Source organism: Trichechus manatus, unplaced genomic scaffold (genome assembly GCF_000243295.1).
Source record: "Trichechus manatus latirostris isolate Lorelei unplaced genomic scaffold, TriManLat1.0 scaffold00077, whole genome shotgun sequence".
Taxonomy (NCBI): Eukaryota; Metazoa; Chordata; class Mammalia; order Sirenia; family Trichechidae; genus Trichechus; species Trichechus manatus.
In genome coordinates this window covers 10,884,581-10,898,985 of record NW_004444013.1, presented here as the reverse complement: position 1 = coordinate 10,898,985, position 14,405 = coordinate 10,884,581, and the positions used below count along the sequence as shown (strand labels likewise).

Sequence of the window (14,405 nt, the reverse complement as noted above, 5' to 3'; positions counted from 1 at the left end):
GAGGCCCCTGTGGTGACTACATCCCACCAGCCTCTCCCGTCTGCCAGGGTTACTTCCTTCCTTCGTTTGCTTTCACCAGTGTTGGTCCCAAGGGTGTGCCCTAGCAAGCACCCTGCACACTAATCTCAGTCTGTGTCTCAGCACCCAATCTGTGCCATCCACCTGGTGTTACCCCATCCTCTACCACCTCAACTTGTTTTGGTTCCATGCATAGCTTTTATCATTGATGTTTGGGTCTGTTTATTTTTAATGTCTGTTTCCTCTCACTAGAATACACCGTAACTCCCAAGGGAGGTAGGAGCTTGTCCTGTTTGTCTTTGTGTCTCCAGAGCCCAGGACAGAGCCTGGCACTAAGCAGCCCTCCACGCACAGTCACGGGAGGAAAGAAGGAGGCCCCTCCCAGTCTGGGTCCTCTCCTGTCCTCCTTACGGGCCATTCAAGGACGAAAGAGCATACAGGCAGCACTCACAAGGCTCCTGGTGCAAGTTAATGCTTTCCAAGCAACCTGAAGATTAAGCTCCCACTTTTAACCTTAAGCCTTCCTTCAGAAAACAATGTGAAACTGGAAGCAAGTGCAGAAAAGGTGATTAAATTATCAAAGGGCTTCAGCCATGACTAAAAGCAAGGAGAGATTAAAACCCAGATAAAAACCCAATGAAATCAGGCAAACTATGGATTTACTATGTGTAAACAGCCATTTGCAAGATAAAATGAGAACAAAAGAAGGACTAAAGTTGAGGTAGAGGCTGTGTGACAAAGAAGAGTATGTGCAGTAACTACTGAGCAGATGCCCCCTGCAGGAACATCACCTTCACGCTGGTGGCAAAATAAAGCTGTCAAGGTGGGAATAATCTGGATTTGGGGTGTGAGCGAGTCATGCACATGAAATGTGGCCCCGCAGCTTTACTCACAGGAGGTAGGACTTCTGGTTTGGACGTTGGAGCTTTAAAGGTAGAAGTGTTTTTGGAAATCTCTGCTCTCTTATCTGCAGCTGCTCCTGTGGACACACATTCTAAATAATCTGGTGGGGGAATGACAACACTACTTTTCTCAGATAAGTTCACCGTGCTGATGCTTCTCACAGGTGCAGGACTAAAAAGACAAATTACAGAATACAAGTTAGATAAGATCCTGCCGTCCATATCCCAATCATCCTAAATAGCCTATGACCAAGAACCATACAAGAATAATAATAATGAAAGGGGTGAGGAAGGAGGGGACTGCAGCACACACACACACTCACATGCACGCGATGCCTACAGCACCGCAATGTTTTTACTTCTGTATAAATGTAACTGCAAAGAAATTCTTTAAAGTCATGACAAAAGAAAAGCTGAAGGAAACTGGCTTGATTAGTAGCTGGCTCTCGATCTGTTTAATCTAAGGAAATCAATTTAAAACAAAACAAAACAAAACAAAAGACTACAGCAAACCCTTAGCAAGTATTAAGCACTTAAGATTAAAAACCATCAGCATTTTACTTTCTTACAAACATCAGTCATTTTTTGGCACAGTGTCATTCTAGCTGTTGGGCTGTTTTACGAGGGATGACGACATGCAGGCGGACTCGAGGCACTGCGGAGGAACCGTGGACAGGATGGAGGAGGTGTCCTGTGCGGGTGACCCGGGGTCTGGCCTGGACATCTCAGTTCCCTTTTAAAATGGGGACCCATCTCAGACTGTGAGAATTAAATGAGCTAGTGAATGGATAGCACTTGCATGGGCTCTACAAGTGATAACTGTTACTACAATCTGGACTGAAATACGCTTTGGGGGTTGTCTGCACACAGGTGCAAACTGAAGCCCAGAGGTGTAATTCAAGTCATGGGAGGAGGTAAGATGGCCCAGGACGTACAGAAAAGGAAGAGGACTGAGGGGGGAACCACAAGGAACACCAGTGTCCTTGGGATGGGCAGCAGAAGAGCCCGCAAAGGTGACTGCAAAGGGACTGCTGGTGAAGTGGAAGGAAAATACAGAGTCCAAGGTAGGACACCAAGGCAGGAGAACATTCCAGAAAGAGTGTTCAACAGCATTAAAGGCTGCTGCTAAGTAAAGACAGGAAATGTGTGCACAGGATTTAGTAACCAGAGGTGGTGGATGACAGGGGGAGTGGGTTCCAAGGGCTGAGAGGAGACAGGTGATCTGAGTCTCCCCATCGTAGATAGTAACGCCCGTGGACAACAGAAATTACAAAGGAAATAAAGCGGAACAGCAACCTCTTTGCTACCATCCCACAGATCTGAGGTTTCTCTGTGAAACTGGCCACACTGTCTAGAGTATAATTCTGATACGCCTGGAAATACCCTGCTGCTGGGGAATATGAGCCACACTCAGGTTTTACCTTGGCGTGGGCACAGCCACTGCTTCCATTGCATTTTCTTCCAGCAACTTTGTGTATGACGATGGGAACCAACCTCTCCTGCAGGTGAGGAGCAAGACAAAGAGACCTGTTGTGGTATGAGTAGCAGACAACCGAACAGCAGACATGCTGAGGAGTGACTCGGTGACAGCACAGGTGCAGATGGGCCCATGCGGGCATGGAGGCCCATGTGTGGACCGAGTGGATTAAGGCTTGTAAAAACATATACTTTGCTGCTTAGCCTGGTTACAGTAGGCTTGTATGCCAGCCCGTGGCTGAAATGGCAAGGATGGTATTTACTATTCATAAGTTAAATCTTAACAAAGTATGTCTGAAATACAGATTATTCTTGAGAAATAAAGTCACATGCTTTTAATAAACAAAACAATAGGTAAACCTAATTACTTTCAGAGGTGATTTCATGGAATGTAATAATCTGTTCAAGCACCAGATATATGCATACACATACAGAAAACAGCCTGAGATAGAATAAAAAAAACAAACCCATTGCCGTCAAGTTGATTCTGATTCATAGCGAACCTATAGGACAGAGTAGAACTGTCTCATAGGGTTTCCAAGGAGCAGGTGGCAGATTCAAACTGCCGACCTTTTGGTCAGCAGCTGTAGCCTTAACCACTGTGCCACCAGGGCTCCACTAGATAGAACATTCCAGTTAATTCTAACTCTAAATAAGCTGTCAGCCTAACTCTGGCTAAGTGACTGACATGAAAGGCCCACCCTAGATGGTGTCCACATAGCGACTTACACCTTGGTGGTGTCGTGCTCCCCGTAAAGCCAGCCGTCCTTCTCCTCGGGGATGAGCAGCGTGATGACATCTCCCTGTGCAAAGCTAAGCAGGGTCTTGTTGCTGCCAGCAGTGTGCGGAAAAATGGTTTTCACTTTCTGCTTTTTCATCAGGTTCAGTCCAGTTGCAACAGACACTGATCGCTGTAAACTGGGATCCTCGGAAGAATCTGTTAAAAAAAATGAACACAGCATTAATGGCTATTCAAAAAATGGTAGTCAAGAGGCAAGTTCAAAAGGGCAAAATCCAGAAAATCACCCATTCCCATCTCGCCTGCACTCATTCTACCGAAATGCCAATGGAGTTATATTGCCTGAAATGGGCAGGGGCTGCAAGGAAGCAGAACCATGGCCTGAGGTCTTTCAAAGCCCTTAAGGAAGGTTCTCTCAGGGTAAAGGTTCTTTTCCAGAGTATTTGACTGATCTATGTATTCTGAATTCAGATTTGATCACGGCTGCTCTCTTTGGAGAGGCAAACTGCCCCAACACCAAATGGTCTTGAGCTTTTCCTTAAACTGCTCTCTCAATCTGAATCACAAAGGCAGGCTAAGGCAACAACTCAAACTCACCTGTCACTGACCTATACCACAAAGACAAGGAAGAAACTGGAAATGTTACAGTTCTCGCCACCACACGTGCTCAACTTCTAACTGTGAGCGCAGTAAGGATATGGTGACCATGACAGCACATTTACTGTGCCCTCATTAAGTGCCAGTCAGTGATCTCCAGGCTGTACAACTATTAGCTCACCTGTTCTTCACAGCAACCCTCTGAGAGCACTGTTACGTCCACATCAACAGATGAGGAAACTGAGCCCTGCAGAGGCCAGTGACTCGCCCAGGATCATGGAGCTAGCAAGTGGTGGAGCTGGGAGCCACAGGAGGGCAGCCTAGGTCCGCAGCCTACCCTCGTAAGCACTGGGCAGCATGTTCCATGTTACAACTCAAACACAGGCTGATAACTTACCACTCCAAAAAAAAACCTGTATTTTTGTCTTTTTAGATATTTTTTTCCCCACTCAAATTCTGCTAACCTAGTAACGCATCTGGCATATTTACTTGAAAACAATGCCAGATCTCTCTCTCTGCTTTATTCTTGCAAATTTTATATATCCGCTAAACAAAGACAGGGGTCACACCCCACTACACAGATTTCGAGGGTCCTGGGTGCCAAAGACTCTGCAGGAAGAGTGGAGTCTAACCAAAGAAGCTGTCTCAAATATCTGCCAACAATCACTGGTCTCAATTTGTTGAAATATACGTAGCCAACAGTTAAGACATTTAAGCAGATGTTACTGTCTTACAATAAACATAGACCTTCATTTGTTTTGGGATATAAGTTCCTCAAAGCTAACAATGAACATAAGCTACCATATATGTTTGTTTAACTCTACCTCATGGCACATCTATCCAAAATATGCCCAACATTTACTTTAAAAAAATTAAAAAACTATGAAATAAAATCAAACCAAATCTCTTACCTGTTGAATTATTTATCCTTTCTGAATTCTGTGCAACTGTTGCTGGGTTATTAAACATATCAATCAGAGGACTAGTATAGGCTTTGGTTGAAGGAGCTGGGGGCATCTTTGGCAACTGTTTAGAAAGGGTGTCATAATCTTTCCCAACCTGTGAACAATTCTTTATTAGTCTAATATTTAGTGTATAACACAGCAAATGAATTATACAGCTTCCTAGGGTTGTTCTGCATTACACACTTTAAACTCAACCTGCTTCCCAAAGTTCTCTTAGTTGAAGGGCAATGACCCATTCTGAATTATTTCAAGAGTACTGCACAATTTTTTTTTTCATTGTCTTAAAAAAAAAAAAAGTTCAACTTCTTTTTAATAGCTATATATATGACAACATGCATATTTCATAATTCACAGACCTATTTCCTTACTGACTGCATTCCAGTTGTTTTCAGTGCTTTTTATTGCCAATTGGCCAATAAATCTCATTGTCTGTCATTACATACTGATACCTTTATTTCTATAGAAGAGATTCCTAAAAAGTAGAACTGAAGGAATATGTGTATTTTAATTTTTAAGAGGTTTTGCCAGATAATTTTCCAAAAAGGTTGCTGCAATTTACATCCCACTAATAATGTATAAAAGTGGCTGTTTCTCCACATTCTTCCCAGCTTTTGTGTTCTGTTTCATTTTTAATGGATGGCACACAGTCTAATGTACATTGTACAGTAATACAAACACTTGGACTTGTATCTCTCAAACACAAGGGAGGCACAAGCTCCTTTCATATGTTCCCTGTCCATCTGCACTCTTTCTTTGTGAATTGCTTGTTCATATCCTTTATGTGGTGTCATGGATTGAACTGTGTCCTCCAAAAATATCTGTCAACTTGGCTGGGTCATGATTCCCAGTATTGTATGATTGTAGCATTTTGCCATCTCATGTGATTTCCCTATGTGTTGTAAATGCTATCACTATGATGTAATAAGATAGATTAGTGGCAATTATACTGATGAGGTCTACAAGATTAGGTAGTGTTTTAAGCCAATCTCTTTTGAGATATAAAAGAGAGAAGTGAGCAGAGAGACATGGGAACCTCGTACCACCAAAAAGCAGCGCCGGGAGCAGAGCGTGTCCTTTAGACCTAAGCTTCCTGCGCTGAGATGCTCCCAGACCAAGGGAAGACTGATGCATCACAACGACCTTCCTTTCGACAGAGAGAGAAAGCCTTCTCCTGGAGCTGATGCCCTGAATTTGGACTTGCAGCCTACTAGACTGTGAGAAAATAAATTTCTCTTTGTTAAAGGCATCCGCTTGTGGTATTTCTATTATAGCAGCACTAGATGACTAAGACACATGGGTTTTAAATTGGGTTGTCATTTCCAATTTGCACGCATCAATTATAGAAGCTCTCTGTCACATATATTTTAAATTCAGTAAATGATGCACGCCAGGCACTATTCTAAGCATCAGTGAGGAAAAGGGCTGGATTGCCCTGCGCCCAGGGAGCTGGCTTCTGGGTTCCTCATCTTGATTAGGTAGTAAATTCTCCCACACCTCAAGAGGTTACCAATTTCATTCTAAATTTTCTTCTAAATTTTTATTTTTATATGGAGTATAAGACACGTGTCTTTTTTGTTTTCCAGATGAGTAGCTAATGATGCCAGCACCGCTCATTAAATAAGCTATCTTTTTCCCACTTAATTGAAATGCCAACCTATAAACATTCTTCATATGTGAAGTTTAAATATATATTTGAATCTATTATGTGGATGCTACTCTGCCCCAGTAGAGTATTTATTAGAAAATAAATTTTAATATCTAGTAGTTGGCTCACTTACCTACTTTTTAGTTTTCTTGGAAAATTTAGGTATTTTTCTTCTAAACAAATTTTATTTAATTCCAAGAAATTCTAATTGGGATTCTGATTAGAACTGCATTAAGTTTATATGCTCACAATAAAAAGACAGACATGTTTATGACATCCAGCTTTCCCATTCCCACTCTTGGCGTCTCTTGGCTCTGAGCGCCCAGCTCCCAGGGGCTCTCCGTTCTCTGCAGCAGGCTCGCACTGCCTGTGTTTGGGCCGAGTGTCCTTATTCCCTGACTCCCACATATTGGTTCTGCCTTTCTCCCTCATCTTGCTGTGCTGTGACGGGTCTACTGTGTAGCTGGTCGGCTGGCCTTTCATCTCCCTGCTGTCCTTTCAGGGGGTTTTTACATTAAGGTAGGGTGGACCCCTGTGTTCACACTACAAGCTGCACCCAAATCTCCACGTGTGTCTGTGATAAGAACAAAGCCCAAGTCCAAAGACCAGCAAACTAAAATGCTCCAATTCACTAACTAGAATACTTTGGTGACTATTTTTTCCCCCAAGTGTCTTACACTGTGATGACTGGCATTAGACTTTTGCTACTCTATTCTCTAAGACAGCTTCATTGGAAAAAAGTTTTAAAGTTTGAATCATCGCAATTAAGAATAGTCACAATAAATTTTCCAAAACAAAGATACAATGCTAAACATAGTATAAGGCATTTGTACCACTAATTCCAAATCTGAACGTGAAGGGATTGGGGTGAGAAAAGATGGGCCCTAGAAGAAATAACAAGGAACCCTGGTGGCGCAACTGTTAAGAACTTGGCTGCTAATGGAAAGGCTAGTGGTTCGAACCCACCTAGTGGCTCTGCAGAAGAAAGACCCAGCGATCTGCCCCTGTTAAGATTATAGCCAAGAAAACCCTATGGGGGTAGTTCTACTCCGTCATGTGGGGTCGCTATGAGTCGGAATCAACTCGGCGACACCTAACAACAACAAAAGAAATAAAGGGGACCTGTGAGTTCCACTAACAAAGAAGGTCTTTGTCCTCTGCACAAATTTGGCCCAAATCATATCAGTAAATGCACAACCAAAATCTTGGCTAGATATCCAGTTCCTACCATGTTGCTTCTCTCGATCATTGGTGAGGGTTGAGGCGTTCCGGATATTGGGGTAGAGATTGGGGTCTTTATCTCGTCTATCATGTTAATGATCTTCTCTGGCACTTTGGTGGCATCACCACAGGTCTCCTGCCACCAGGGCAGTTTCGCATTAAGTAATTCTGCAGACTATAAATCCCAAAGAAACAAAAGTAAAGACAAACATGCATTGTTTGAAGAGCGGATGAAAATCATATCAAATAACATCAGTGATAACATAGCACTGGCTTATCTTAAGTATGGAAGCTTTGAGTTAAATTCAGTGAGTAGTTTAAGCATATGTGAGCATCTGGGGAGTCCAATTTGATGAGAAGGACATAGGCATAGCTCCCGTGCTAAATGAATGCACCCTCTCCCTCAGCCAGAATACAGAGTTAAGACTAATACAAGGACAATTAATGATTAAGGACAAGTTTAAAAAATAAAAGGCTGAGGATGGAGCAGTCTGTATTAACCCCTACTATGTTCCCAGTGGCCCCAGAAATGCCAATCATGGAGGTTCTAGGGGAAGCTGGGCTGCAGACAGAGAGAAGAGGCAAGAGTGCCAGAGCCCCAGAAACAGAGGTAGGGGGTCCCTCCCTGGCCCTCTCAAGCCTGGCTTTGCTTCTTGCGACTGGACTCTTCAAAGGTTCCCCAAAGCCCTTCAGTGAACCTCCTTTTCCAGGGTGGCAATCTGGTTGCAAAAGGAAATCAGGGGACCTTTCTCAAAGCTAGGTGCATAGCAAGCCCATTGTTTTTAGTTAGACTGTGTTTACTAGGAGTGGGCTGCAGGGTGCTGATGTAAATCATAGGGGAGGGCAAGTTCCCCTGACTGCAGCCCTGACACACTGTGGCAATGCTGCACTGTGACTACAGCTTGGCCTGCTTCTCCAAGGAACCACCGAAAGGACTGGGACTCCTTAGAAAAGGGAAGACACGAAAGTGCTTGATGTCATATGAATGGATGTTTGTGGCCTGGGGTAAAATATCCAGGCACAACCACCACACATGGACCCAGAAGTACAGCATCAGACGCGATTCAGAAGGAAGTGGACACAAGGCCCACAGGGCCCACAGTGGCCGGGAGGCGCCCACAGAGTCTAAGCAAAGCTGATTACTTGTGTGAAAATGAACAAGTGGCATTTCTCAATTATGAAGCATTATGTCAAAAGGGATTTAAGACATGGATGTATTACTAAATTAACTAAATATTATAAGCAGCAGACATCTGACCATTCCGTCTACATTCCTAAAAGTTCACATACTTAAGGTGGCCAAAAATGCTTTTCTCTAGAATCATCTCATGGCACAATAGGCCTGTTACTTTATACTGGGACACATGTGGAAGTTGAGGCATTTTAATGGCATCTAAATATGAAATAAAATTAATGTATACAACACACTTGGCCATCACACCCACCTGTAAGTGATAACGATGTATGTGATTTGCAAAACTGCAGTGTTTGTCAACCAAAAAACAGAAGCGCCTTTTTTCTTCAAGCAGAGCTTCTTTGCAACCATCTGCAATAAATTGCTGGATTTCACTCTGACGAGAAGTAACAGTTTCCACATACTAGGAAAATAAATAATAATTACACAAGTATGACATGAAGAATCAAATAGCTACACAGCCTGGCATTTATCTCCCACCATCCTTCCACTTGGTATATTTTGATAATGGAGCATGTACTAAATGTAAACAAACATCAGACAAAATAAAGCTGTAACCTGATTTGAGCAGATAAAATCATTTGGAAGTTGCCAAAGGCCTTACGTTTTCCACTGGGCAATCTGTATCAAATATTACTTTCTACTTCTGGGATGCAATCATGTTATACTGGAAAGAAAAATGAGCTTTGGAACCAGAAAGTTCCAGGTTCAAATCCTAGTGCCAAATACCAACCATTGTAACTTAACCTAAGCCTCAGTTTCGCCATCTGTAAGATGGGGATAGTGATGTTTACAATGAAGAATCCCCTCCCTGACTCAGAAGAAAATGTCAATGTTTTTAGGAAGTCACTAATTATTCTCAACTTCAGAAAGCTCTGCAGCTTTAGCCCTTATTAAATCAAATATGCTTATTTTTAACCTCAACAGTAGCACACAGTGAATGGCTGAAGTACAGGCTGCCTGAGATAAGTCAGCATCCCCTTCAGCTGTACAAACTGCCAACAATAAAACAAAACATTACTGCAAAGTTCACCTCAATTTCTTTGTGTTCATATTTGAGTGCGTTCCGTCCTCCTTGACTTTTCCTTTTGATCTTCTTCAACTCAGCTTGAGATTTCTCCAAAGAATCTAACTTGTTTCTGTGTTCTGCTCGGTATCGTTTTAGGGTTGCCTGAAAGTGAAAAGTTATGCTAAAATAACTGCAGCACCATACAAGCTGCCACGCAGGCACTTTTGCTAACACCTCCCTGTGCATGGCTGGCTGTGGCCCTGTACGCCTCACCCCCATGCTCCACTGCCTCCCAGCCTTCAAATGAACATTTGCTGCTTTGCCTGTGCTCAGACCCCGTTTACATGAGGGGGCCTTGACCGAACTGGAAGTTCTCTGAAGACAAAAACAGTATCTTCTCTTTCTTTTACTCCTTCTTTCCTCAAAGGTTTTTGGACACTGGCTGGTTGGTAAGTGCTTTGGTGAATAAACAAACCACATTAAATCACATGTTCATCAGTGTTTTGTGATTTACAATTTCAAGAAATAGAATGAACCAGTGCAACAGCTTATGGTTATTTTGGGGGCTATGTAGCAGAGCGTTTAGGAACACAGAGTCTGGAGCCGAACAGACCTGGGTGAGAACTCGTTTCACCTGTTACTACCTGGGTCTCTAAGATCCACTTTCCCCTCTAAACTGTAACATGGAGGGTAAATAAGAATGCCTACCTCAAGGAGTTTTTGTAGGGATAAAAATCAGATAACATATGTAAAGTGTGTGGTGTCAAACACACCTCAGCAGTTGTAGCTGGCCCTACGGCCTTCCTCCACAAGCACACAGAGCACACATGTGTGCAGACAGCAGCTTTGTGGAGCCCCAGCAGGGATATTTTCAGGGTAACTCTCTCCACTTAGTGCTATACAGGGGTCACAGTCGTAGTGGGAGAAGAAAGGGGACTTTGGGTGGCAAAACAAAGTAACTACTGTGTACTGGAACTGGAGGGCCAGGCTGAAGAAGATGTAGAGAAAATGTTAGATGGACAATGCTAGGGTGATTGGAGAGAGACACCAAGCAGGAGAGGTCTCTGAAAATCAGACCTGGGAGCCCCAGATGGTGTTCTCTCTCACACATCTGCTGTCCTACGTGCTGACTGGTAAAAGCAACAGCTGCATAAACACTGCCAGAGGTTGAATCACCTACAGGTCTTTCTTGAAAATTATTCTTTCCCAGGGCAGTATGATGTCTTGCAATGCTTTTTCATGCTTTTTAACAAAGACTCCAAGTGCTAGCAAAAATGAGCCCACTCTGTGCAGAGGGACCCTGTCAGTTTTATGCACCATGCAGCCATTCAACACCAAGCTCCACCAACATTTGCTGCTGTTGGATGAACACTGCAGGGAGGTTCCAGGGCCAAGAGAGCAGGCAAGTGCTGCCTCCCTGAACGCTGGGCCCTCATGGGGGCAGAGGAGAAAAACACTGTACTTACATTCATATATTTTACATCAAGTTCTGTCTTCTTCTCCAGCTCACGTATAATTTCTTTATGGAATTTTTTGAACTGTTAAGAAAAGGAAATCAAAAAGTGCACACTAAATCTGAATGTTTAAGCAAAATTAAAAAAAAAATACATTTTGTAAATATAAAAACAGTTTACATACATTTTCGTCAAGGCTGTCATTGAGTTTCTTGTGTGTATTCGAAATCTCTATGAGAACATGCCCTGTGAACAAAACCAGACATGTTACGGGGAAAAGCCATGGCATAGTTTTGTAAACATATGAAGGCTAGGAAACGAGTGAGTGGGCACAGTACAATGCTGCCCTCAGAGTGTTTGAGCCTCAGAACACTGCATCCACATGGGTGGGTTTGAGATGGACACAGTGACAGCAAACTTACTCTACAATATCGTTAACCAAAAGATGGCACGCTTGTCTTCAAATTCACATTGCTCTTTCTATACACTTAAGGACTAAGCTGAATCCTATATAAATCCATCACTGTCAAGTCGATTATGACTCATAGCGACCCTACAGGACATAGTGGAACTGCCCCATAGGGTTTCCAAGGCTGTAATCTTTATGGAAGCAGACTGCCACATCTTTCTCCTATGGTCAGTTGGTGGGTTTGAACCACTGCACCACCAGGGCTCCTTGAATCCTATATATCTGGTTTAGTTTTGAAGTTGTCTTACAATTACCTTGGTCATTACAGTAACCAATTACTATAGGATCAAATGATTTATTTTTACATAATTTCCAAAACACACTGATGATCTGTCAGGCATAAAAGTTAAAGGTTATTTTCTTTTTCTCATATTAGCTCTTGTGTCGTTCTGGAAAATATTAACGTCATGGGAAACTGTAGCACAGACAGTGCTCTGCCTGGTACCTCCTGGGACTACACCAGTTCTGAAACAAGTATGGTCATACGACAGGAGAGAATGTTCAAGGACAAAGGAATCTTCCTCCAAAAGCGGCAGTAAGAAGACCACTTGATTTGCAGAGCACACATCTTCTGCAGTTAAGCAGCAGTGTCTGTATCTCTGCGCTCTGATACAGGTGAGCAAGAACCTCTTCCCGCCAACTTATTCACAGGACTCAAATGGGTCTGATACATAAGAAATAGGAGAGATACACAGAATCATTTGAAACTACCACCACCACCAAACCAAACCAAACAACAACCAAATGTGCTGGATGGATCATCCTACAGCTCAGTAACTAGAAAATAATAAAAAGGAATTCTTTTGAACTAAAAGGCTGCAGATGAGGAAGAATTAATACAGTGGTAGAATATGGAGAAAGAGAAAAAGAACAGACTACACTATGGCCTCGGCTATCCCCTCTATACAAATGACTCTACCATGCCCTGTTCTACTATTTTAAGATATCTTACTCAAATTGCAGCCCAGTCTTTCCCCTCACCTTTAAACTCAGAAATCCAATCCCTTCTGGAACCATCCACCTGGATGTTCCATTGTTGTTGCTGTTAGCTGCCATCCACTCATGATGACTCCATGTGTGCAGAGTAGAATTAATCCACAGGGTTTTCAAGGCTGTGACCTTTCAGAAGCAGATCGCCAGGCCTGTCTTCCAAGGAGCCTCTGGGTGGGTTCAAACCATCAACTTTTTGGCTAGTAGTCAAGCGCTTAACCATTTGTGCCACCCAGGGAGCCTGGAAGTTCTATTAGGCACTTCATATTTAACATGTCTAAAACAGAATTTGCCAGCTGTCCCGGGTTCTCTAATTTCAGCTGTCGGCATTGCCAGTCAGGCAATCCTGAGGGGTCGACACCTTCCTTACGTGTCATACCCAGTGACAAAGACTCATTTCCTTGTGCATGTGGGGCCATCACTTGGGCCTCCTCGAGGGTGGATCCATGCCCCTTCCTCGTCCTGCTTCCTTTGGCACATGTGTGCTGGCCCTTTCCATGTTCTGGAATCTCTTTCCTGCTCAATAGAGAAGGCATGTGGGGATGACAGGTGAAGTGTATGTCCATCCAGCCATCTGTCCCACTACAGGTGGGAAAGGATTCTCTCTAGTCACATTCCTCCACGCAAACACATTTAAATCCTGCCAATCCGGCTTCTTAAGTTTCCCTTCATCACTATGCCTAAACCACAGTCCTGGCTCAGGCCCTTATCATTGCTCCTCAATGGGTCTCCCTGGCTCCCAGCTTGTTCTCTTCTGGCTCACCTTCTTCATGGGAGCCAGGGATCTTTCCAAAATGTAAAGGTGACACATCACTCCCCTGCTTCCCCTATGGTGCCCCAGATACTCCTCAGCAATACATTCAAAGCCCTCCATGACAAATGCTGCCTAAAACCATGGTGGGTGGTGGGGACAGACTCTCCAAGTCCCTGAGCACAGTGTGATCCCAGGAACCTCTGACAGAAGAGCTTGCTGGAGAAACGTGAGCATGAGGGCAGAGACATCCCAGCTCTCATGCTTCTATCACATCAGGTTACAAGGTGCCCATCAACATCTCTAATGATGTGGACTTCATTGACTCTGCAACTAAGTTCTCTTAAGCTCAATAAAACACAAACAAACCAGAAATCTTCACAAAAGAAACCTTCATTGACTGAGATATACTTACCTTAAGATATCATTTCAGATACTCAAATAATCTGAGTTACTTTCACATATACTTTAAACCCATCAATAGCTCCTTGTTGGAGATGAAAAACAAACAGGGGAAAAAACACTTCAGTTCCTTGAAAACCAAGCACTCTATTCCCGGCAAGTCGGATCCACTTACAAAAAAAAGTCTAAAAATAATTTTGCTTAAATCATTCAGAGTGATTCAGGCTAAAAGTAAAGCATTCACTTTTTGTGTGTTTGTATTCTCTTTTGTTATGAATTGGACTGTGTCCCCCAAAAATATATCTTACAAATCAAACAGAACAAGGGGCTACTCCATAACTGAAAGTCAGGAAAGGCGTGTGTCAGGGTTGTATCCTTCCGCCATACTTATTCAATCTGTATGCTGAGCAAATAATCCAAGAAGCTGGACTATATGAAGAACAGGGCATCAGGATTGGAGAAAGACTCATTAACAATCTGTGTTATGCAGATGACACAACCTTGCTTGCTGAAAGTGAACAGGACTTGAAGCACTTACTGATGAAGATCAAAGACCACAGCCTTCAGTATGG

The 14,405-nt window shown here is 43.1% G+C and overlaps 1 protein-coding gene across 1 annotated transcript in view; it reads right to left on the bottom strand.

Annotated features, from left to right (window-relative positions):
• BAIAP2L1 (BAR/IMD domain containing adaptor protein 2 like 1) overlaps window positions 1-14,405 on the bottom strand; it is a 139,188-nt gene that overhangs the window by 11,293 nt on the left and 113,490 nt on the right. The window contains exons 6-14 of the mRNA XM_023735267.1: window positions 11,406-11,467; window positions 11,234-11,305; window positions 9,792-9,929; window positions 9,009-9,161; window positions 7,571-7,738; window positions 4,644-4,791; window positions 3,126-3,333; window positions 2,342-2,419; window positions 912-1,092 (exon numbers count right to left, since the gene is read on the bottom strand). Of these exons, the coding sequence (XP_023591035.1) occupies window positions 912-1,092; window positions 2,342-2,419; window positions 3,126-3,333; window positions 4,644-4,791; window positions 7,571-7,738; window positions 9,009-9,161; window positions 9,792-9,929; window positions 11,234-11,305; window positions 11,406-11,467 (1,208 nt within the window). The remainder of the gene's footprint in view (window positions 1-911; window positions 1,093-2,341; window positions 2,420-3,125; window positions 3,334-4,643; window positions 4,792-7,570; window positions 7,739-9,008; window positions 9,162-9,791; window positions 9,930-11,233; window positions 11,306-11,405; window positions 11,468-14,405) is intronic.